At 36.9% G+C, this 26,350-nt stretch overlaps 1 protein-coding gene across 1 annotated transcript in view; it reads right to left on the reverse strand.

The window, feature by feature from the left end:
- LOC121740576 (E3 ubiquitin-protein ligase RNF19B-like) overlaps positions 1-26,350 on the reverse strand; it is an 85,421-nt gene that overhangs the window by 4,736 nt on the left and 54,335 nt on the right. Inside the window, exons 2-4 of the mRNA XM_042133311.1 lie at positions 22,812-22,906; positions 4,983-5,163; positions 1,372-1,486 (exon numbers count right to left, since the gene is read on the reverse strand). Coding sequence (XP_041989245.1) covers positions 1,372-1,486; positions 4,983-5,163; positions 22,812-22,906 — 391 coding nt within the window. The remainder of the gene's footprint in view (positions 1-1,371; positions 1,487-4,982; positions 5,164-22,811; positions 22,907-26,350) is intronic.

The following is a 26,350-nucleotide window of genomic DNA, read 5'->3' on the forward strand; positions in this document are numbered from 1 at the left end:
ACTTAATATTTTCTAATAACGGATTTACAGTCGATGCTTGTGACGATCCTCTGGTACCAGAAGATATTCCACATCATCACTCTCTACGTTTTGATCTTATATGTGATTATATCGATGCATTGAAGACAAATAAAAGATTAAAGTACATTTACAGACTAGGAAATTTTGAAGCTATTTGTACCTATCTGAACACAGTTACTTGGCAGGACCCCTCAACTATTCCCTTCCCTTCCCTAGCCCTACCCTCCCCTATTACCCTATTCCCTCTTAAAAGGCCGGCAACGCACTTGCAGCTCTTCTGATGCTGCGAGTGTCCATGGGCGACGGAAGTTGCTTTCCATCAGGTGACCCGTTTGCTCGTTTGCCCCCTTATTTCATAAAAAAATAAATATATATCCGGTCGAGCCGGCCCATTCGTGCCGAAGCATGGCTCTCCCACGTATAAAATCTTTTTATCTTTAAACTATTAGTGGAAACTTGTAATTGGCTCTTAGCTTTATAGTAATATTTGTTATAGTTATTTTTAAGTAGCTGTAAGTTTTCCAAATAAAATAAATAAAATAAAATAAATCTTTAAATCAAGGTACTGAAATGGTATAGAGAACAAGTTAATCTTATTTATAATTTCTTAAATAAACTTGTCCTATATGTCTTAACCTAAACTTACACTGAAATGTTATGCAGCTGCTTGATGTCTTTACAACTCTTATTTCAATGGACTACTAAATTATACTACTTTTGTCTTTTGACAATGTAGGATGACTCAGTCATTAATTTAGCGAATTAGGAACGGTTAAAACTACATCTAGCCCGTCTTAATTTCGTTAATTGTACATTAACTTTCAATTAAAAGCATTAAGAACAAGACTAGACTTTGTGTCTTAAGTCTGTTATTTATTGCACTTTTCTAATTAAAAAATTCTAATCAAGTCCAATTAAAGCGCATACTTAGAATGGAATTAGAATTTAGATTGGCGTGATTCGCAGTAGTAGTATTCGCAGTGTATAATAAAATAATTTGTTTTTATGTGATTCATACATCGCAATGCGCAAGTCAATGTCTATAAAAACAAAGATGATTGAAATCATCAGTGTTTTTTTTTTACTGTGTGGCACGTGATTATGTGTCTGAGCTCTGAGTGCTTACTGCGTACATACGCAGTCACTACCATTAGCGGCGTTAGGAGGGGGGCGACGCTTGGCGACCGCCCAGGGCGCCGGATAAAAAGGGGCGCCAAAGGCAAACAAAAAGGGAGTGCCCCTCTTAGCACTATCAGTACAGTAGTAAAAAAAAATGCCCAGGGCGCTCTAGTGCTAAAACTGGCATTGCGTACTACGTATGTGCGTATCAACGTGCGTGCGTGCGTGTACCTGCAGTCGGGGGCGGGGCACCAGCGCGTGTCGGGGTCGGCGGCGAGCGCGCGCCGCACGGAGAACTCCTCATACTTGTCGTACAGCGCTGGGTTGTCCACTATCCGCCTGACGTCTGTAACACAACATTATCACCAATAAGTATACAGAATCATACTGCATAATAATGGGTTGCCTAAAACTGATAACACTATTCCTATTGATTTCACTTCAGACTGTAGGATATTATGAAGATGGTCATTCCTCATTCAAATCCAAAGAAGAACCGCCCCAGCTTGTAATTTAAAGTACATAATTGAAACATGTGTTTTCAATTACTTGGTGGTGTTGCAATTATAAATCCACTTTACATGGTTGGTTACAGTTACATCTACAATACAGGATACAAGCGAATGAACCAATGGACTACCCCGTGATCTGTACAGAAAACCATAAAATACGGTTCAGACATAGACCGGTTTTGATAATGCATAAGGATATAAATATTTTTTCTGGGAACCAAGCAGGAAAACCGCAAGGGAATTGTAAATGCAGGTTGGTGTACCCTTCAGAACGCGCCGTGGTCGATACCGGTAAACCCCATGACTTATAACTTATAAGCTATCTGTAACGGTTTATTTGTTTAGAATAACATTGTTTTCTAAGTAAGGTTCCTGGGTTTTTGGTATTATTCCGGGAGAGTACGCAACTACACATTTGAAAGTTAAAATGAGTCAAACGGTCGAAAATTTACACAAATTTGTTGCCTAACACACTCCTTGAAGTGGTCTTCTTTGATCTAATATTATGTACGTTTTGCAAAACGTTTTCCATACTTAGCGTGGACATTATAGAGAGGAATTTTTATCACAGAAGAATAGAAAAAATTGACAGATTGGCTAAGAAGATCTGTCCCTAAAATCTGGCAGGATTTTCATTCTTTCGCATTTCTACTCAGCTCATGCTAAGGCTGCTGGTAAGTCCAGCTAGCTATTTATAAATTTTAAGCTCGAAGCTTCTTTAACAATGGGCTAGCCCAAAAAGTTCCATCGTGGAATCGTAATCGTAATAAGATTACTCGTAAGATTGCGATTAATAGCACCCATCATTGTTTATAAACATGTGCCGCAAACAGATGATCACATAATGCGTGTAATGGGTGTCACAGAGGATGACTAACGCGATGAAATGCCGTTCCATCATTCGTTGAGGTTAATTGCCCTTGATCTTAAACTTTATCTCGTTTTTCCATTATCAACAATCAATTTGTCAGACTATAATTTACCCGTCATGGTGGAGTTTCTTAGTTTCTTTAGCCAGTTCAGCTATTTTTAGATATAGGCTATAGCTCAGTAGACTTTCTTTTTTTATATCTGCTCTATATTCTCTTAATTTCGCTTCAAAGATAGATTAATTATTTATATATACTTCGAGATACACAACTTTGGAGTGAGAGAATAATATTTTAATCTCATTTATTTTATTAGATTTTTTTAATATTGTAATGTTCCCAAAGCTTCAAGCTGACAGCAGAAGCAGCTGTTACGACTATCATTTATTTGGTGCCTACCTTCAATTTTTAAAGCTTCCTTAACAGTATAACAATATAACCACATGGCTAATCGATTATTATAATATCAGCCTCGACACTCGGCATTCAATGCTGCGTCCTCGGCGACAATGTGGGCTGACATAATATGAACAGCCGACACAACCCATGACCTACACTACTTGTACGGATTTTTCCTGTGACATGATCGATAACCCTATACCACATACCCGCAATAATTTTAATTATTATAATATTACCATATCATAATTAGATAATATTATAATAATTGCGAAAGTGTGTAATTGTCTGTCTGTCTGTTGCCTCTTCACACTTAAACGGTTAAACAGATTAATGTGAATTTCGGTATGGACATACTTTGAGAGATGGAAATACTTTTCGTTGCGGAAAAATGTACGGTTTCTACAAGATAATCGTTTTTCCATGCAACGCAACGAATCAATCGTCATCTAGTATACCATGTATCAAACTCAATCGGCTTTTAGTTTGAATACGACCACAAAGTTTATCGCTGGATCAAGGCGGCCATGACAAATTAAGGGCCTCCGCCCACGACAGAATTCCTGTACAGATAAGAGGAACATTTATTGTGATTGATTCAAAATAGACTCAGATGTCAAGATACTATAGGAAATGGGGCTAGTGTTGGCTTTGTAGAACTTTGTTAAATTGAACAGTAAAAGTAAACATCACGATTCACGATAGACACTTATTATTTCACGTTTAGAGTTTAGATACTTATATGTATCTAAACTCTAAACACACCATGCCGAAGTTCCGCGGCGGAAGTTCGGCATGATTCCGCCTGCAATGCATTTTAAATTACCGATGACACACCATGCCGAAGTTCAGTCGCGTTATATTGTATGCGTTTGACATTGCTGACGTAATCATGCCAAACTTCCGCCGCGGAACTTCGGCATGTTGAGTTTAGACAGTAACTGTCGTTGTCTATTGTGGTAACATTTTGTCGTTAAAGTGATTTAAAAAAAGATGATGCTCTACGAAGCTAAACGTCTCTTTACTCTTATCAAGGGACGATTTGCGTTCTAATTGGCATGGAATTTGAATATGGTCAAAGAACAAATAAGTTTTACAGTAATGTATAAGTTCGGTTATTCGACTGAGCTTGGCTGAGTGAGTAGGCGGAGATGATGCTCTACCAAGCTAAAACCATATTTTATAAGGGGTCGAGTTGCTATGTGGCAGGTAGGGAGGGAATGTTATTATTCGAATATATTTCTTTAAAATATTCGAAAAGAACATTCCCTAGTGGCAGGTTATAGTTCCCATTACATGGTCGAAGGACGAAGTTTACAGTGGATTAATTCTACAACTCGATCGATTTCAATTTTCAACACGCGCATCGAGCCACATTGAGTTGTGCAATTATTAATTTCCTATTAACGATCGCGTGACACACTGTACAATCTGTATCGATAGTAAAAGGATAATTAATGGAGAATATTCTGTTGTACACTTCGCATGTGTTTCTACACACGGGCATATAATTATGCAAATGCAACGGCGCGAAATATCAAAATACTGACGTGGACGAGTAGGTCCGCCTTGAGGCTCGACTCTCGAGCATATTATATTAGCCAGATATTATCTTACAAACCCTGCGAGGATGTCCTGTCGCAGTCTAGGTTTTCATGTTAAATACCCGATAGAGTTTCACATAGACAATTTATTTTGAACTTAAAATAACACGTGAAAACAAAGAAATGCAACGAAGAGGCAACAACTGAATCAACTAACTCATAACTTTCCTTCGCAGTCGAAAACATTAGGTGACATTCTGAATCATCTCCGATACACTCTTAAGTCTCTACCTTTATTCTTAGCACTCAAAGAGCTCCTTGTTCTGTCATAGAATAGCATCCAGAGGATTTCATTAGTTATTACTTATCTTCATTTCCATTATTTTGTAAATAATATGTATTTTTCGTGATCAGTCTTGAAATTCCTTTTTCTAAATTCCAAACTTTTCGTTAAAAAAAGGTTACACTATGCACTAAGTGCCTCCCATTAAAAAAAAACATGCAGAGTCGACACTCACCGGAGGGATGCATGCTCTCGTGGCACACAGGACAGTTGACTGGCATACGCGCCTCGTAGATCTCAATGGCGAGGTACTGGCGGAGGCACTGCTCGCAGCACCGGTGGGAGCACCACGCCAGCCGCACCAGGCTCGCCGAGCTGAACGCCGACAGGCATAGCGGACAGTCGAGCACCTCGCCCTGTAAGAGGAAAATAAAAAAATATAACGTCACTGTCAAAGTCCCCACAGATAATTAATATTGCAAACAGAATGGCTTGAACGGTCATTGAATTCAAATAAAATCGACCATTATTTAGAAACAGAAAGATTGTGCAGCCTGTTGTATATTATAATTTAAAGTGGTTTTGTTCTTTAAGAGACTTAGTATCTAGAAAGCGATATTATTCTTCTACTTTTGGAGTCTTTTCAATACTAGCAGACCCATTAACCAGACTACAATACGGAAATTGTCGCATCTGTTACTGGAAAAACTAGTTTTATTTAGATGGCGTGCCAGAAGAAGCCATTTAAAATAACTACCATGATGAATAATTCAACGAGTAACGTCGGTCCGAGGCGTGCATTCGCAATTCCGAATAATCGTTCAAGAATCAGACTAGATAGCGTCGTCAACAAGATAAATTTTTCAATATATTTATACCTTCTAGGCCAGTTAGTATATAAGACTGTATCTAGGGCTAATAATAACCTCAACATCGCGGTCGGATGAGACACCTGTAATTCCTACGCAAGAATTACCGTCGGCTGACGTAAAACGACGCTACACCGCTAAAGACTCCACCAGCTGTTCTAATGACGTCACACTGTATTATACAGTTTTCCTGAAGATAATATCCAAGCTAAGAATAATGGCACAATCTGAATCGCATTAGTGCCAATGTTACGATGTTTTCTGTCGTCGACATTATTATTGACGAGATAATATATTGGCCCATATGGCGGCTAATGAGTACTTAATAATAATGGCTAGCTATCAAACGGTCTTACTTACATCTGCAGAGTATAATCGCAGTCATAATAAAAATGCTTAAGGATAGTAATTCTGACGGATTTTATGTAAACACTGATATACTCTTTATCAATCTCGGAATCTTTATCCTTCGGAATCTTTATCATAATCCATCTCGGAATCTTTATCCATCAGTCACTTTGCCTATTCTTCCGCATAGGCAGTGTTAGGTCCATTTGCGCTATTTTGGGTTTTAAGAAAGTAGCAGTAAACTTGAGTTTAACGCTACCTGCGTTAACTATTACGTTGTTCCTCTCGTTCTTGATATATTTAAGAAATAAAAGCCAATATATTTTAATACAGGGTTGACTTTGAGTCGGATTGGTGCGATTCGGCTTCAAGAAATCAGCTTAGATATTTTATATTGTCCTAAAATTGCAAATATTTCTGATGGTTAACGATTTTTAGTAACCGATGTTACACAATCAAACCTATGTTACATACCGATATGCCTAAACTCCTAACCATCTTATGCCTTTAAACAGAAGTCTCTAAGTTATTCTCAAGATGAGCACCAATGTCGATGCATTAATATTATTAATCAAACAATGGCCGGAAGAACCTTTATATTATAATTCTGGAATGTTATAAATACTTCTAAGTATAGCCATAACAGTAACCACGTGCTAAGTACTTCTTATTTATTTCTAGAAATATTATGGTGAAACGACAGCGAACGCCGTAGAAGTAGAAGGTCGTAACGCCAAACACATAATTTTACAGAAGAATTATTAAGAGATATATTACATTTTCCGGTTGCAGTTCGGAAAATCGCGAATCTGTATAATCGAGGCCGGATAATCGAGTTTCTACTGGTGGTTGTTCTGTGGTCTACTGACAAATTAATATATATTTCAATTACACCAAAAAAAAAAACAATTTTAGGCAAACGATTACGACTTTGTACTAAGTCACAGTTCATTGAATTGCTTATTGTTTTTGTGTAAATCTATCCCCACCACATAAGGTTTCTGCATATTGCATTACCGTCCGCAATGGTAATATGCGGTCCCGTTACTCCTCCGCGACCTCCACACCGCAGTCGCCCTACAACCTGCGGTTATCCAGTACCGGAGAGGCTTTGATGGGTCTGCGGTTACCGCAATATATTCAACCGTTAATGTTAGGTCGTAGATTCGAGTCTCACCATCGTGCGACTTCTTTCCTCGCTGTTGGGACTTTCTTAGGAGACCCATGAGTCCTATAATCCGGGGCAACTATAAGATACAGAAATTACTAGTGAACTCCACAGGTCTTCTTGTCTTTTTCTGATACATTGGAAAAGTCGCAGGATAGATAACGACAACTGCACTTGAGCAGTTATACTCAATAGTCCGGTTAACGAATGACTCAAACGAGGGTATATTAGAGTGCGTGAGCGGGAACCGAAGCGATTTCTGCTGGAACTTATTCAGGGTGATTACTAATTAGGGACAAAACATACTAAAAGTCATGACATCTAGGAGGTGAGCCGGTCCCGTTTTTACCCTTTGGGTACGGAACCCTAAAGACTATGCGTTGTAGCAAAAAATATTCTATGATGAAATTAAAGCTAATATTAAATTCTCTATAAATTTGATTCTATACAGTTTTTCCAAATTTTTGTATGGGATACAAAAAACACAATTTTTAGCCTATTTTTGCTCTGTATCGGTACCTACGGAAGCCTTCGTGCGCGAGTCCGACTCGCACTTGGCCGATTTTTTTTAGTTATTGGCGAAAAACCAAAAATTGAGACCTTTGTCGCCCCCCTTTCCCTCCGGCTCACCTCCTAGACGTCAGGACTTTTTGTATGTTTTGTCCCTAATCACCCTGAATAAGTTTCTGCAGAAATTGCTTAGGTTCCCGCTCACGCATTCTACAACTACTTTGTTGACTGAGCTATAAGTTATAACAGTTATAAGGACAGTGTTTTAGATTGCAGATTCAAGTCTTCCCATTAATGATCCTACGTTCCTCTCTGTTGGGATTTGGAAGTTTCTTGAAAGCGCTCTTTAAGCTCTTAAGTCCAGCGTAGTGGGAAATACCCAAAGGAAACAAAGACAAAGAAAATCGATCTACCAGGGTCGCATGAAACACGAAGGTGAGTCATTATCAAGGCAGTAGTGTAGAACAACAACAGACAAACGTTACCGGCTTATCTCGTATTAGTGGTATTAGTATTGCGATCACGGTGAGCTTAAACCACCAGTGTACGAGGTGTGCTGTTTACGTCGAGGACTGTGTGAGACAGACTCGTCACTCCTCGACTTTAAGAGGATTCCACACCGCCATTTTTTCCATACAAACGTTGTCCCCTGTTTCCTCCCTGGATAATGCTAGTAGAGTTATAATTTTTTTCCTGAATATCTACGGCCACTAATACAATGTCCCTATGTTTTCTTTTTTTTCATAATTTAATTATTAAATAAGATATGAACGTTCAAAAACCCAAAAAAATGGCCAGATTTTCCACTGTGTTCAAACGTCCAGAAAACAGATTTGGATAGATTATACAAAAAAAGCAAAACATAGGAACACAGCTCAAGCCTTTTTTTAATCTTTAATGAAAAAAGTACTTAAATCGGTTAAGTTTTGGAGAAGGAATCAGGGTACAACGAATCGTTGATTTTCTGGATTTTCTGCAGTTGTCTCTATCGCGTTCTGCGGTATAGGCTTGAGGTAAGGGAGACAGCTATAGATATTACACGTACTTTTTTTTCATTTCTCTAGCCGCTGTGGTATCCTCTTAACGCCTGTGCTCACAGACATTTAACCCGTCGATCGTGGGAAAAGATACGACGACGTGTAGATATTCTATTGTGTCTCGTTCACCGGTAAGCGTATGGGGCTTGATGAATTAAGGGTGCTAGTTGGAACCGAGCGACACGCGACAACTGCAGACGACCGCGACGTGTCGTCGCTAAAATACTGGTTTGTATGTATTTCTATGAAATACCCTCCGCGGCTAGCGACACCAAGCTAGCGACACCTACTTATAGAAATATGTATAGAAACCAGTAGACGCGACGACACGTCGTCTGCAGTTGTCGCGTGTCGCTCGGTTCCAACTTGTACCTTTATTGATTACTTGACTTTAATTTACCAATAAAACCTATTAGGCCTGCAGGTACTTCATAAAGTAGTTTGACGTGGGAGAGCCATGCTTCGGCACGAATGGGCCGGCTCGACCGGAGAAATACCACGGGCTCACAGAAAACCGGCGTGAAACAGCGCTTGCGCTGTGTTTCGCCGAGTGAGTGAGTTTACCGGAGGCCTAATCCCCTACCTTCCCCTATTCCCTTCCCTATCCTCCCCTACCCTCCCCTATTCTCTTCCCTACCCTCCCCTATTACCCATATTCCCTCTTAAAAGGCCGGCAACGCACCTGCAGCTCTTCTGATGCTGCGAGTGTCCATGGGCGACGGAAGTTGCTTTCCATCAGGTGACCCGTTTGCTCGTTTGCCCCCTTATTTAATAAAAAAAAAAAGTGGCATTTTATTTGAATTTTTGTCGGCCGCGGTCTCTTGCCGCGAGGATCCGAAAGTCACCATTATTGAGATCATTATACTAAGATAATATTAAAAACCTTAACTAGTCATTATTTTTAAAGCGGATATATATTATATTACTAGCTGTCCCGGCAAACGTTGTTTTGCCATAAAATGATTTTCGCTGTTTTCCTGCTTTTTTCTTTTTTCTGATTTTTTTTCTATAGACCTCACGGAGCCCGAGACCTTTGCAACGAATGCAAAACCGTGGAAATCGGTTCGTGCGTTCTAGAGTTATAGCGTCAGGAAGGAAAACCCGACTTATTTTTATATATTAGATAATGTCATTATTGTTTATTAGCACCTAGACTTGTATTGATTGAATTGATCAAATATCTAGATTATTATAGATACTTAGTAGCTCTGTTATATATTGTTATAATATGTTTAAATATAGGGTACTTACCTTAAATTTTTTCCAATAAACTTTAATATTATCTTGGTAAATTAAAATAGGTCTTGTTAACAGCGATAAATAATCGAGTAGCCTTTATTAATATAATACGGCAGTCGACACAAATAAAACTTAACTAACAGGACTACTAATTTCGGTCAATATTAATAAATAAAATGGCAATTTGTTATGCCATATTAGCACATTACTCATTGCGGACAGTTGTAAAAAATTCCGTTACTTGTCTTTCTTTGTCTGTTTTTGCAATTTTTTATTGGAATATTTTTTTTTTTTAATGAAGTAAGTGGGCAGACGAGCAAACGGGTCACCTGATGGAAAGCAACTTCCGTCGCCCATGGACACTCGCAGCATCAGAAGAGCTGCAAGTGCGGTGCCGGCCTTTTAAGAGGGAATAGGGTAATAGGGGAGGGTAGGGAAGGGAAGGGAAGGGAAAAGTTGAGGGTAGGGAAGGGAATGGGGTAGGGGTTAGGGGATTGGGCCTCCGGTAAACTCACTCACTCGGCGAAACACAGCGCAAGCGCTGTTTCACGCCGGTTTTCTGTGAGAACGTGGTATTTATCCGGTCGAGCCGGCCCATTCGTGCCGAAGCATGGCTCTCCCACGTATAAATGTTTATGTTCTATGATAACGGAATTATTTAATTATTTAAATACCTAGTAACTCCCTCCTTCCTCTCGCATAGGTTTCGGGGACTGCGGTCGATTTCATTGAAACAATACACAGATAGTCTATAGCAGCATTTTCCATTTGCCGGGTCGCGATTCGCGATTCTTATTTCGTCAGTTTCGTCAGCTATAGATACTTTGTACTAAGCCACAGATTACCAAATAGCTACGTAAACTAAACAGCCGATATCAAAATATTATTATAATAATAATTATGTACCATCAACCAGCTTAGGTTTAGTATTCAGTGGGTCACGAGACTCACGAGTCACGAGTCACGACTCACGAAGGGACAGAGTGAAAATTACCGGGCCATGACAGAACAATGTTTGGAAAACTCAAAACACTGGTCTAACTCTATAGTCTATACTCTATGCTCCATAGTCTGTATGTCAAGTCTATAACTCTATACTACAGAAACTACGGCATAATCTTTGTTAGTCAGAACGTCGACCTTCTGACCTCTATGTGTTTACATAACAACACCTTTAACAATTCAAAACTGTTCTTGTGAGCGCGTGCCTTGTGCGACTTCTTATTTCCTGGTACGATCTAGGATTAGGTCAACCTAGTTAAGCTGAAACCTAGGTAGGAGGTATATGGTACCTATGTCCTTTCCAATAATAAAAATAAGGAAACTTCGAAGTAAGGTAAGTTAGTCGCTGTTAAGCATTTGTGTATTAACCCATAATTTTTTTCTTGGGTTATGAATGAGGTCTTGTTCTAAATGAGAACACTGAGACTGACTGCAGACTGCATTCATAACTCAATACGAAGTTTTTAGTGAGATGATACACAAATGCTTAACAGCGGGGCTAAAATGGTCACACTTAGCAATTACTCCCGATCAATTCATCAATTATTCAGCAAATGAATTGTCAAAATTGTCAAACTGACAAATGTCAAATTAGTACAAATTACTATACATGAACTGCAAGCAGACTTCCATTTTGCGATTTTATAAAAAATAATCATATTATGATTCATAATATGATTCTACAAAGCAACCACTTTAGCCCCACAGTTGTGAATAACAACTTTCTTTTATAACTGAAACTTTTCGAGCCTTTAAGTACCAGATTCCCGCGACTCTAGTGTCTAAATTGGTTCAGCAACTTAAGTTTAGTAGATAACCGACTGACAGTGATTTCATAGTGGTAGTAGAGACTAAAGCTCTACTGAGCCTTAACAGGAACTCTTGTTTTACTATTTAACAAATATCTCGTTTGTTTTATTATAGTGTTAAACTTGAGACGTCAACCAGAGGTTTTTAATCCTGACTTTTACTGGTTCATGCCACCTACACTTTCCTATTTAAAGCAAAGACAATCAGGACAAGTTCTCAATTCTCATAACAGAGCCGCCTACATTCCCATTTAAAGAGTTAGGTATTCTAGAAAACTATTTTGATTCTGCTAAGATGTTAATCCAAAATTGATAAAGCCTTATTAAAGTTTTGAGTTTCGACTCATTTTCGAATATAATATCGTTACACCACTCAATATCAAACTAATATTTACAGATTTAACAAACCGAATGATGCCTAGTAGAGTCAAGATGATATTATTACTTTAAAAGTAAGGTCTACCGTTTTTAAAATAGGAATTAGGTAACAAAGTACTCTTGTCTTTACAAAAAAATATTAAACAAACGTGTATAGGTAATATGACAAAATTATCTAAGTAATAATAGTCATTATTCGTATACATATTTATAAATCCTTATACATGTAATGTGCAAGCGAAAGGAGTTTGGTTATGAAATCCTAAAAGGTAATCCAGTCGGGCCTTGTACGGGCCGAACGGTTCGTTTGACAGTATTAGATTCGTTCTGGTACAAGCTGGTAAAGTAGAAATAATATTATAATATGAGAGCAACTGGAGCTAGTTGGCAAAGATTATTTGGAGAATTGAGAAGCTGTTAAAGTACATTGTGCCAAACAAATAATATTTCTTAAGATGTATATTTTATAAAATTCCATAGAATGTGTTACATGTAGTACCTACGTACTACAATTATTTTTAATGAATTCATAAAAAGAGACAAAAATAAAGGATACGGGCGGAAAACGTAAGTGAAGACGACTTAAATTTACGTTCAATTAAAAAACGTAAAATATGATGGTCCTAAATAACAATTTCCGTAATATGTACTAAAAGAACATCGTTAATTTGATAATCGACTAAACACTAAGCAACCCTTGTCTCAGTTTTCAGGAAACCTTAGTCTACGACCCTTACGATACTAATACTAACTTTCACGGAACTACCTTAAGGTTATTTGCTTACTTCTCGCCAATCGCCATTTTATACAGTTCATCAATGCCATCTCATGACGAATCACCCCTTTATACCACAAAACCGAACTAAAACATGGATATTGATAGCGGTGTCCGCGTGAAATATCGGCTGGCCGTAACAAACAGTGGGCAGAGCATTAACCGGGGTCGTTCGCACTAAATCCTCGCTATTTATTGACCATACCGAGAACTCCACAGCCGAACAAACAACAATACCAAATTGAAATCAGCGACTATTTTATGGACCACGATTTTAAACCATGTCTATAATAGATGTACCTACATAAAAATAATGAAATAAGAGGGGAAAATTAAGTTTAAACTAATACCTAACTTTTATTTGTCATTCGGCTTCGCAGATAAATTAATGAAGATTTGTTGAGAATTGAGATGTAGAACCACGTCAAAATATTAATTAAAGTTAAGATAACATAAGAACTCTCTGAGTATGGATTGCGCACGTCTAATTACGTTATTTTTAATTATTTTATACCTAATTATTTGAAGTTAAAAATAATTCATGTAAGTAAAATAACTTACTGAAAAATCTGATGATTGAACGATGAATTTCATGCTTACTTATTAGTTATTACAATGCAATGCAAAATAATTGTATAACCCACAATAAAAACAATGTAATGCGATGACTTTCGCACGCTTTGCATGTGTCTCTGGAACGTGCTGACAGCGCATAAGAGCAGGGCTGCCAAAATGAAGATAACCGATTATTTTTCGAACACAAAAATGTACCAAATTAAGACATTCACTAGGAAAGGTAAGTATAAAATAGATACAGAATAAGTATCTCTGTTGGCCTGTATGTTACGGGCTGGACAACATTTTCCAGATGAAACCTTCAAGAATTGTTTTGATCGCAGAAAAATAAGGTTAAGGTAACGTCTCCTTAAATGTGGGTCAACAAGTTGTAGACAACATCTAGTATCTATGTAGTATATGTACCTACTACCTATCATCGAGGAAATTGATTCCTAGGCAATTGACAGACCAACGTCATTTGGTCGGATTCTTGCCAATTCAATTTGTTTCATTAACTGTGATCTGTCGGCTGTCTTTGACTAAACGCGACCAAATTACTTAGGTCCGCCATCTGCCTAGGAATTAAGGCCCTGTATTCCCAGAAACGGACGATTTTCAAGATTTAAAAGTGACAGTAGACACAAAAATATAGTAATTTAAATTCTGAAAAAAATATATGTGTTAGTTAAGGATCTAACACAGTGGAATTTATATTCCATTACACAATATCATGAACTTCACTCGATAGAAAAAAATCCCAAAGTTACCTCTTCTTTTAACGAAATTTCCATACTATGTCCAAATTATTTGGAATTTTCAGATAATTTTTGCACTGAATTAAAGACAAAGAATATATCTAGAGCGATTCGTTTTTTTTACTCAATTTAATTGATGTATAAAAAAACGACGATCAAAAAACTATAAAATAGCAGGCGCAAAGTGTGTGACTGAAAGCGTACCAGCATAGCTAGCACGCCGTTGCCCAGTCGATTCTTCGGAAGAAAGTAATGGCAGTTTCTTTCCCATGTCTACATATCTTTTTCCTGAGCATGGCGCCACCCGTCGACTTGAGTTTCAGTGGACAAAGACAAGAAACTCTTTCCATAGCAACCGTTATAGCAACGGCAAATTTTATTTTTTTGACATTTAGTTTCTTGATTCTTTTTTTTATCATGGCACTTTGGCTATAAAACTATAAAAAAAATAAAAACTAAGTAACTTTATTATTCGTAGTTTGTAGATCAAAACTATAATTCCGGCTATAGACAGGGTTGCTATACATCGATTTTTTTAATTTGCCGCCATTCACTCGACACTAGCCATGGTTTTATAGCCAAGTGCCATAATAAAAAAAAAAGAATCAAGAAACTAAATGTCAAAAGCGGTTCGTCATGCTTGACTTATAGATTTTCAAAAGCGATCGAAAAAAAGATATCGAGATACGAAAGAAACTTTTTCTCCAATGTTTTTCCGGTAAAACTGTCAAAATTTAGTTTCTTTCGTTTGTCTACGTGCTTGTGCTAGCTATGCAGCCGAACCTTTGCGCCTGCTATTTTATAGTTTTTTGATCGCCGTTTTTTTATACATTATTTAAATTGAGTAAAAAAAACGAATCGCCCTAGATATATTCTTTGTCTTTAATTCAGTGCAAAAATTATCTGAAAATTCCAAATAATTTGGACATAGTATGGAAATTTCGTTAAAAGAAGAGGTAACTTTGGGATTTTTTTCTATCGAGTGAAGTTCATGATATTGTGTAATGGAATATAAATTCCACTGTGTTAGATCCTTAACTAACACATATATTTTTTCAGAATTTAAATTACTATAGTTTTGTGTCTACTGTCACTTTTAAATCTTGAAAATCGTCCGTTTCTGGGAATACAGGCCCTTAACTTCTCTGATAGTACATTCTAGTGATTACCAAATTTTGTTAGCCCAATGGCGGATAAATTATATTAATGTAAGTGAAATCAGAAGGTAATTTACCCTTTTATAGAACGTTAATCGCACTGGAACGATCGGTTGATATTGCAACATTGTACTGGGCGTATGTAGTATGTAATTCTAACATTAACTACATAATTATACATATTATTGGCCTTTAATAACTGGTTATAACAATAATGATAATATGTATAATAAATTAATAATAGTCTCGACTCTTATTTTTGCGTTTTCGATTTATCTAACAAAATATATTTCAACCTTTGTCTAAAATATAAAATAATTATTAATTGTATCTATTACATAACCTGTTAGGTAGATATTTAAAAACATTTTGATCACATTTCACGTTATATTTATCACCTAATAACCTAGGGAATCCACTGGTGTTTCCGAAGCGACTTTACATATTTAAAATAACACATTAATTATGATATTTACAATAAATTATGTACATCGTTGCTTTATTTTTATTTTTATTATCGACTGGAATGGCTGTAAAATTCCAGTTTTAAAAATAATAACAAATAAAAAGATAAGTAAAAGTTGACAACCCTGTGAGCCAGCTGCAAGTGTAGAAAGTGATGTATGGAGCCGTCAGCCGACACGCGATGCCTCCAGATTTCAACGTGACGCGAAATTCATACACGATAGCTACAAACTAGAGACTATAGAAAAACTGTACAGACTGTTTAAAGTTAGTATAGGTTGTTTACTAAGGTATAGGCCGCGCATACCTATAAGTTCACTTGTCTATAATGTCTACTAAACTAGGGTGTAATGGTTATTGGTTGCCATAACGATATCTACGAACAACGTAAAATATCTAGCATTTTCGTGTTACCGTAAGTTTGATTTGATTACTATTTACTAACCAACTTATAGCGACTTGTAACCGCATACAGCGGGGCTAAAATGGTCACATTTAGCAATTCAGCAAATGAATTGTCAAAACTGACAAATGCCAAATTAGTACGAATTACTAGACATAAATTGCAAGCAGACTTGCATTTTGCGATTTAAAAAAAATGAATCATATTATGATTCATAATATGATTCTCCAAAGCGACCATTTTAGCCCCACAGGCATGTAATTAACCAAATTTTTTTAAGGTAGAAAGCCTTTAAATAAACCTAACTGCACTCTATATTAAGAGGTTCAATTCCGAGACTGAACTTAGGAACCCTAAAAACCTAAATATGGCAGAATAACAACAACATATTGTGGTAGGTATACATATTGTTGTTGTCATTCTACCTTATCAAATTCTTTACAATTCCCTCCTATCTAGGATTGCAATTTAATAGCGCCAAGTCTAGACATTTGAGCGATTCTATTTGACCAAAAGTCAATTCTCTGGCGAGGACATCCAGTTCTGCGCAAGGTCGGTATCAGACAGATTTAGAGTCGTTTCATTTAGCTAAATTGATCCGCCGTCCCCATTCCAATAGGATACCTTTGTAAATCGCAATAATTTTGGGACAAAATCTTAAATAAAACTTCAAAAACGAATTATTTCCTTTCTTATAACTTGCAAGAAAATTATAATAATATGTATATTGTATAGTGTATAATACACATACATTCCACACCGGTTTTGGTTATGTCGGTCGGTTTCATTGAAACCAGACCAGCTACTTAAGAGGAGTCCACACCGCCCTTTTTTCCATACAAACGTTGTCCCCTGTTTCCTCCCTGGATAATACTAGTAGAGTTATATTTTTTTTCCTGAATATCTACGGCCACTAATACAATGTCCCTACGTTTTCTTTTTTTTTCATAATTGAATTATTAAATAAGATATGAACGTTCAAAAACCCAAAAAAAATGGCCAGATTTTCCGCTGTGTTCAAACATCCAGAAAACAGATTTGGCTAGATTATACAAAAAAAATAAAACATAGGAACACAGCTCAAGCCTTTCTTTAATATTTAATGAAAAAAGTACTTAAATCGGTTAAGTTTTGGAGAAGGAATCAGGGGACAACGAATCGTTGATTTTATGTAGTTGTCTCTATCGCATTCTGCGGTATAGGCTCGAGGTAAGGGAAACAGCTATAGATATTACACGTACTTTTTTTTCATTTCTCTAGCCCCTGCTGTATCCTCTTAAGAGTATTTATATGCAGTTATGCATGGACGATCTTGTGAGACAATCAGGTGTTGAACCTACACTGTTCTAACATAAAAAAAAAACATCATTTCCAACAGGAAAATCTAACCTAGAACCTTCCTCCTCCTGGCTGGCTCAAAGTCTAAAATCAAGCTCTATGCTTCTATTTCCTAACCACTTGACCACGGAGGCGTCTCCAAAATAGCAGAGTATAGCGACTCTATTTCTTCGCTCCTATATCCCATCGCGTCGTCCCCAACTTAGCAGGAACGACGCGATGGGATAAGATGAGATAGATACCTATTATCTATCTATACTTATAATAAAATCGTAGAGGTAAAATTTTTGTACATTGAAAATAAACTTGAAAAAACGAGTCAGGGGCATAGTAGAAGAGTAATAGAACACATTTTAACTGTTTTTGAAATTTTTGTTTCTCTGTCTGTTTGTCTGTTTGTACAGACTAATCTCTGAATCCGCTGGACCGATTTCAATGAAATTTGGCATGATGATACCTTACATCCCTGGTCAACATCTTAGATACTTTTTTATAACCTACTTTCAAAAAAGGATGAGTTAATGTTTACTTTTGTGGTCAGATTTTTTAAATTATTTTTTTGTTGTATAGATTGCCCGAATTTGATACCATGTTTACAATAAAATCGGCCAAGTGCGACTCGGACTGGCGCAGGAAGGGTTCCATACCGTTATAGAGAAAAAATAGGCCAAAAGTTGTGTTTTTGTATGGGAGCCCTTACATTTTATTTCTATTCTAATTTTATTAATAATTATTAAAGTATACATATAATTAAGGATTATGTGAAAATTTCAACTGCCTGCCTGTTGTCATTATTGATATCGAGCAGAAAGGCCAAAAAATCATGTTTGTTGTATGGGAGCCCCTTAAATATTGATTTTATTTTGTTTTCAGCATTTGTTGTTATAGCGGCAACAGATATACATAATCTGTAAAAAAATCAGAACTCTAGCTATAACGGTTCTTGAGATTCAGCCTGGAGACAGACAGACGGACAGACAACGAAGTCTTAGTATAATAGGGTCCCGGTCGTTTTTACCCTTTGGCTACGGAACCCTAAAAACGGTGACTTGATAAGTAATGGAATTGAAGAAACTCCTCGAAATTGTGGTTTATTTGTAGATTATGAATCTGAGAATAAGAGGTAGGTTAAAGAGAGAGATGCTACATTAAATCCCGTCTTCTATAGTCTATCCTCTATCTCCGTCACAATATGTTCATTTCCCCTATCCTGTGGCCCCCATCCCCTGTCCACTCCAAGCGGTCTTCGAAGAAAGGATTTTTCAAAACGATAAGTATCTGAGGTTCAAGTTTCCTGGGTCTTTGATGTAAATTAAAAATTTCGTGTGTAATATAGATCCAATTAAAATAGTCGTAGATGGGTGTTCAATTTTCTAAATCTCGATTTTAATAACATACATTCACGCGGACGAAGTTGCGGGCAACAGCTAGTATGTAATATAGTATTATGTTACACGATTAGTCCGGCATCAGTTCAGTATATCAGTCTGATCCAGACAGACGGGAGAATGATCGGGTAACCGTTTGATTGACGGACTGATCATTTTATTATTATATACTTTACGGTCATCATTCTGGCGTCATAGCCTAGTAAACGAATGCCCAAAATGGGGGTCTGCTTGGAAAAGTCGAAAGCAGAAATTTTAACTTTGGTACTTTGTTTAGAGTAGTTAGGAGATAAACATACTAAAAGTCTCTGAGAGAAAGAGATATTTATGTAGTACAAGAGAATTTCATACGAAGCACCGTTTATGATGAGTAAGCATAAAACAAAAAAACGGGACCTTCTTTGCCCCCCCTCCATCGGGCTCACCTCGGAGGGGTCAGGACTTTTTGTATGTTTATCTCCTAACTAGTCTAAACAAGGTACCAAAGTCAAAATTTCTGCTTTCGACTTTTCCAAGCAGAATCATTCGTTTACTAGGCTATCAGTCTCAGACTGATGGACTGAACTGATACCAGACTAATCGTGCAACATAATATTATGTCACTAGCTGTTGCCCGCGACTTCGTCCGCGTTAGTATAGTAGATCACGTCCCAAGTATTATTTATTGTACAAAAATATTCAATGTACAGCATTGACTTTCCTACGATTTTATTATATTATATAGATTATAGATTACGATTATACATGGTAGTGGCAAACGGTTTTAAGTCTGACATCTTTTCTGCTACCAGTGGAGTTCCACAAGGATCACACTTGGGGCCAATTCTCTTCAATATATTTATAAATGATATTTGTAATTGTTTTGTTCATTCTGATTTTTACTTATTTGCTGACGATTTAAAGGTTATGAAACCTATAAAAACATATTTAGACTCAAAATTACTTCAAGAGGACATAGACAGATTATACGATTGGTGTGTACGAAATAAAATGTTTTAAATATAAGCAAATGTTATCAAATATGTTTTTCGCGCAATCGAAAAAACCTTATCTCGTATAAATATAACATAAATAAGCAGGAACTAAAGCCAGTAGATGAAGTCCGCGATCTAGGAGTCATTATTGATAGTCAACTCAAATTCGATAAACATATTAATAACATCGTCAAGAGGGGTTTCCAAATGCTAGGTTTTGTAATTAGGAACTCAAAAGAACTAAAGCAATCTTCTTCTAAAATTAAATTGTTCAACGCACTTGTTAGAAGCATCTTAGAATTTAACAGCATTATTTGGAATCCTTACTACGAAATATACGTTAAGCTTTTTATACGTGGGAGAGCCATGCTTCGGCACGAATGGGCCGGCTCGTCCGGAGAAATACCACGTTCCCACAGAAAACCGGCGTGAAGCAGCGCTTGCGCTGTGTTTCGCCGAGTGAGTGAGTTTACCGGAGGCCCAATCCTACCCTATTCCCTTCCCTTCTCTACCTTCCCCTATTCCCTTCCCTTCCCTACCCTCCCCTATTAACCTATTCCCTCTTAAAAGGCCGGCAACGCACTTGCAGCTCTTCTGATGCTGCGAGTGTCCATGGGCGACGGATGTTGCTTTCCATCAGGTGACCCATTTGCTCGTTTGCCCCCTTATTTCATAAAAAAAAAGCGCCTAGAAAGCGTCCAAAAACGTTTCCTCTACAATCTATCGACAAGATTAGAGCACTTCACGGGTACGATAACCGGTTGAATCACTTCAAGATGATGACTCTGAAAAGTCGTAGGAAAAGATGGATCTAATCTTTTTACACAAAATAATTAACTCTGAAATAGATTGCCCTGAGTTATTACACATGCTGGAAATAAACGCCCCCTCGAGACTACATAGAATCAATGCTTTCAATTTATTTAACATACCAGCCTCAAATTCAAACCTTGGACTCTCAGCTGTTCTGCCAAGGATCTGTAAGGCTTACAACTGTCTCTCCAAAAGTGAAAACTTAGATATTGGTCTAAAATTAGTTCAGTATAAAAAACAGATAAATAGTGTATTTAAAATTTAAAATCTAAAATATTTTTCTGCTATGTCTATTTACCTTGAAATTTTAACTATTCTATTTTGTTGTATTGTATTGTTTGATTCTTCCTATGTAACACAATAGACACTACTCTGTATGTAATGTTATTTTTATAGTTGTATTACTTTATTATAGAATTTTGTTGTTAATTTTTATTGGTGCATGTAGTGTTTGTCTGTAAGAAGTTGTAACACTGAATGGTAATTAATTAAGTGTATCCTGTACTTTATTATAAGTGTTAGCAATTGTTGACAAACCTTTTAAAATAAATAAATAAATAAAATAAATAGATGTTCCGCGCGGCTTCGCTTGCGTAATTTAGGAATTTCACGCGACCGTACATTTTTCCGCAAAAAAATAGCCTTTGTCCCTTAACGTGGTCTATTCTTCATGTTTGCCAAATAACATAAAAATTGCTCCAGTAGTTCTTAAGAATCTTAAGATAATAAGCAATTTCATATAATTTCCCCCGTTTTTTCCACATTTTCCTCTATTTCTTTGCTCCTATTAGTCGTAGAATAATAAAATGTAGCCTATGGCCTTCCCCGATAAATAGGCTATCTAACATTGAAATAATTTTTTAAATCGGACCAGTAGTTCCTGAGATTAGCGCGTTCAAATAAGCCCTTTCAAATAATTTCCCCCGTTTTTTCCACACTTTCCTCTATTTCTTCGCTCTTATTAGTCTTAGCGTGATAAAATATAGCCTATAACCTTTCTCAACAAATGGGCTATCTAACACTGAAAGATTTTTTTAAATCGGACCAGTAGTTCCTGAGATTAGCGCGTTCAAATAAGCCCTTTCATATAATTTCCCCCGTTTTTTCCACATTTTCCACTATTTCTTCGCTCTTATTAGTCTTAGCGTGATAAAATATAGCCTATAGCCTTCCTCGATCAATGGGCTATCTAACACTGAAAGATATTTTTAAATCGGACCAGTAGTTCCTGAGATTAGCGCGTTCAAATAAGCCATTTCAAATAATTTCCCCCCGTTTTTTCCACATTTTCCTCTATTTCTTTGTTTCTATTAGTCTTAGCGTGATAAAATATAGCCTATAGCCTTCCTCGATAAATGGGCTATCTAAGACTGAAAGAATTTTTCAAATCGGACCAGTAGTTCCTGAGATTAGCGCGTTCAAACAAACAAACTAACAAACTCTGCAGAATTATAATATTAGTATAGATAGGTATCTATATCTCACCTTATCCTATGTCGTCATGAACGTGTAACCTATGTCTAAGGTGTAGCACATATTAAGAGTAGTCCACACCGCCGTTTTTCCATACAAACGCTGTCCCCTGTTTCCTCCCTGGATAATGCCGGTAGAGTTATGATTTTTTTCCTGAATATCTATGGCCACTATTAGCATGTCCCTATGTTTTCTTTTTTTTTTACATAATTTTATTATTAAAAAAGATAAGAACGTCCAAAAACCCAAACAAATGGCCAGATTTTCCTCTGTGTTCAAACACCCAGAAAACAAAACTGGCTAGAATATACAAAAAAAATAAAACATAAGAACACAGCTCAAGCCTTGCTTTAATTCTTAATGAAAAAAGTACTTAAATCGGTTAAGTTTTGGAGAAGGAATCAGCGGACAACGAATCGAAGATTTTCTGTTCTTTTATTAGAACTTTTGTCGTGTTGTCTTTATCGCGATCTGCGGTGGGAGACTTGAGTTTGGTGAGACAGCAATACATTTTCAAATACCTATTTTCAATTTCTCTCGCCCCTGGTGTATCCTCTTACTCTCGTTTGTTCTATTAAAGCCTAAGGGCTTACACAAGGAATTACCTCGTCATCATCAGCTACGTTCTGCGGCGGTGGCGGCCGCACCTGCGCCTGCTCCGCGCCTAATCTCACTGGTCTCCCGTCCGTCTGGTCCAATACTGAAACAATACAAATACTAATTAATACATCTAGCAGATACAGCTAAATTAATGCTAGTATGTACAGCTATAAGCTATTCCATGCCAGAAATCATTTCAATTCAAATTTATACATTGTTCTGGGTTAAACTTAAGTTATTCCTTCACGTTGGACTATAAAGGCTGTCACAGACAGAGCAGGTAATGTTAATGATTAATTGCCACCGTGAATGAAAAGAAGATAGCATAGGTAATTATAGATGAATATTATTCGCTTGCATTGCGTTTCCACAGAAGTGTCAAGTGAGGCCGCATTTAAAGCTATAATTTTGTTTTTGTGAAAAATAATATATTTTTTACGAAAACAAGATTATTCATCATAATAGTTTGCTCTTGTGGCTTTAAACAAAAATATCTAAAAGTAATGATAATCGTTTCGCATTGTCATTATAGTCGGTCCGAAACTAATTTTTGTTCATCTCCATTATAACACAATCAGCGTGCGCGTTGACATCTTTCTCAAGTCCGGACGGACATTTGACTAAATACTGATGTTGACAGGAGGTCATCTAAATGCTGAATAGGGTTCCGTACCCAGGGGATAAAAAGGCTCTATCTTTCTGTCCAGTGCCAAATTTATATTTTTTATGAGAGTAGGCCACTTTATTTTCGCCGTCCCATATATACGAAATCTGCAGGGTCTCTATGGACGCTGCCGCCTTCCTAGAACGCTACCGCCCCTAGGCCATGGCCTATAACGGCCTATTTATAAATCCGGGGCTGTGTTCCGTCCACATGTTACAGTAATTGATCTCTCAAATCTTCAAAAACAGTTGAGGATGACTTATTTCTGTGGCAAACAACAACAATAGGCTTTGTTAAAATAGTTTCGTTACCCATTCCGTTGTTTTAAAAACGAAAAAAATGAGTCACAGACATTGATATGCTATCTGATAAAATTTAATTAAATTTTTATGACCTTTTAAGAGGATTCCACACCGCCGTTTTTCCATACAAACGCTGTCCCCTGTTTCCTCCCTGGATAATGCCGGTAGAGTTATGATTTTTTTCCTGAATATTTATGGCCACTATTAGCATGTCCCTATGTTTTCTTTTTTTTTCATAATTTTATTATTAAAAAAGATAAGAACGTCCAAAAACCCAAAAAAATGGCCAGATTTTCCTCTGTGTTCAAACACCCAGAAAACAAAACTGGCTAGAATATACAAAAAAAAATAAAACATAGGAACCCAGCTCAAGCCTTGCTTTAATTCTTAATGAAAAAATTACTTAAATCGGTTAAGTTATGGAGATGGAATCAGCGGACAACGAATCGAAGATTTTCTGTTCTTTTATTAGAACTTTTGTCGTGTTGTCTCTATCGCGCTCTGCGGTGGGAGACTTGAGATTGGTGAGACAGCAATACATTTTCAAATACCTATTTTCAATTTCTCTCGCCCCTGGTGTATCCTCTTAAACGGCTTATTCGTGGTATTAAAATAAAATTAACAGAGAAAGTGAGTCATACTATGAACTATCGTGCATACACAAATTAAAAGATTACGTTCACTTACTAAAATGAACGAATAAAATAAAAGAAAAGATAATAATTATCTACGAAAACATCAAAAGACCTACAAGGTTTTTGTGACACCTGGATTACATTGTCATGGCGGTATGGATGCGAAGCAGCTGTGCCAAAAAACAGATCAGGGTCAATTTGGGTACCAATAAGCATAAAATAGTATCTCAAGCGATCAATTTTGGAGGCTCTAATGCGCCAAAAGAGCCTTGCAGTCTGCAGATCTGTACATTGAAGGCCCATCGTCAACTTATATGAAAAATGCGGCTCGCCCCGCTGCGATCTATCAGAATGTGCGTATACCAACTCGGCGTTTGCGTTGAACTTTGAAACAAGTAGTTAGCTAACCTAAGATAGGTCGATGACTCAACCGTCGCGGCACGCGCTAGGAACATCTTACTACAAACAAAACAAACGCTACGGCGCTGCTTTATTTACAACCACACAATGTCATAACAAGGCCGACATCGCACTTGGGCTTCTCAGGTGTACATTTTATTTTTTAGCGTCTTTGGCGTTCCCTAAACTTTAGACTACAAGAAGACAAGAACTCCTAAAGTGTGTTTCTTGGAGAAGTTTCCAGGGTTTCTCCTGCATTATTTATTAAATGAAAAGGATCCCGATATTTAGTAAAAGTTTGTGTATTGTGCATAACAACAGAATTTAGCCCGAACAGAAACCTCTTGATCCCATAATGATGTTTGGTGTCCCGTTTTTGAGTACCTAATAAATAATAACTCCTAAAACCATGGAAAATACACAGAAGCTTGTTTAATCTGCGTAGGTGCCAGGTAACATTATTCATTGTCAAAAATATAACCAAGTAAGCAGTGAATAAACATACATAATATGGCATAGTAATAGATTGAATATATGGCTGGTTAGTGGTTGTGTCCACAATCCACATACAGAACTGACCATGAAACAGGTGAGTATGGGTGTGGCGAGCGATATTTTTGTCGATGATGGATTATTCAAATGTAATGCAAGATATTTAATTTGTAAATGTCATACGCTTATTTAGCTGGAAAAATGTTTCGTTGATGATTAAATTTTCCACAAACATCATACAGTATGGTCGCTACACTTTGACAAACCGGGAACATTGTGTTCCCCGTTTTGATTCTTCTTAAGAATGTAATAGTGAAATAGTCTGTCGGTAATTAATGTACTGATACAATAGGCAAAAACGGTTTGTGTTTAATCAACTGAAGCAAAGAGCTAACAATTGTTCGTTTTTAACCCCCGACAAAAAAGAGGGGTGTTATAAGTTTGATGCAAAACTTTAAAGGAGTTGACGCTTTGGAAAGACAAATAAATATGTGGGCGCATCAATCACACAGCACACTCAAAGGACTAGACAATATTATGTCTAGTCAAGAAACAATTCATAAAATTATAGACAGTCAAGAATTGGTAGGTACTCAAAAGTTTGTAAAATTCAAAAGGTTGAAACTGAAAAGGATGGCACATAATATCTAAGATATTTGGAAAATCAAAAAGTGGATAGGTACATTCGAGGAGTTTCGGAAAGGATGCTAATGATAAAGTCTGAGATACTTGATAACAGAAATATATTCTCAGATGAAATTCAAGAAGTAGAACAAATATTTCGAGTTTCATTAAAACTCCCGACTCCCGAGTCCCGGGGGATACATTCTCCTAACCAATAACGAGGCTAGTGAAATATGTTTCACTTATTCATAGCGAAACAGATAAAGCTCGTTCCCACAGACCGTTACACAATCATCGCGTAGAGAAAGTGTCGCGACTACCAGATTCAATTCCTGTTCGAATCCACTAGTTATGTAGTTTTAATCAGCCTCTTGATTCATAATCATGACTGGATAAACAATCTTTAAATATTCACATTCAACATCTCA

Source organism: Aricia agestis, chromosome 3, assembly GCF_905147365.1.
Source record: "Aricia agestis chromosome 3, ilAriAges1.1, whole genome shotgun sequence".
Lineage (NCBI taxonomy): Eukaryota > Metazoa > Arthropoda > Insecta > Lepidoptera > Lycaenidae > Aricia > Aricia agestis.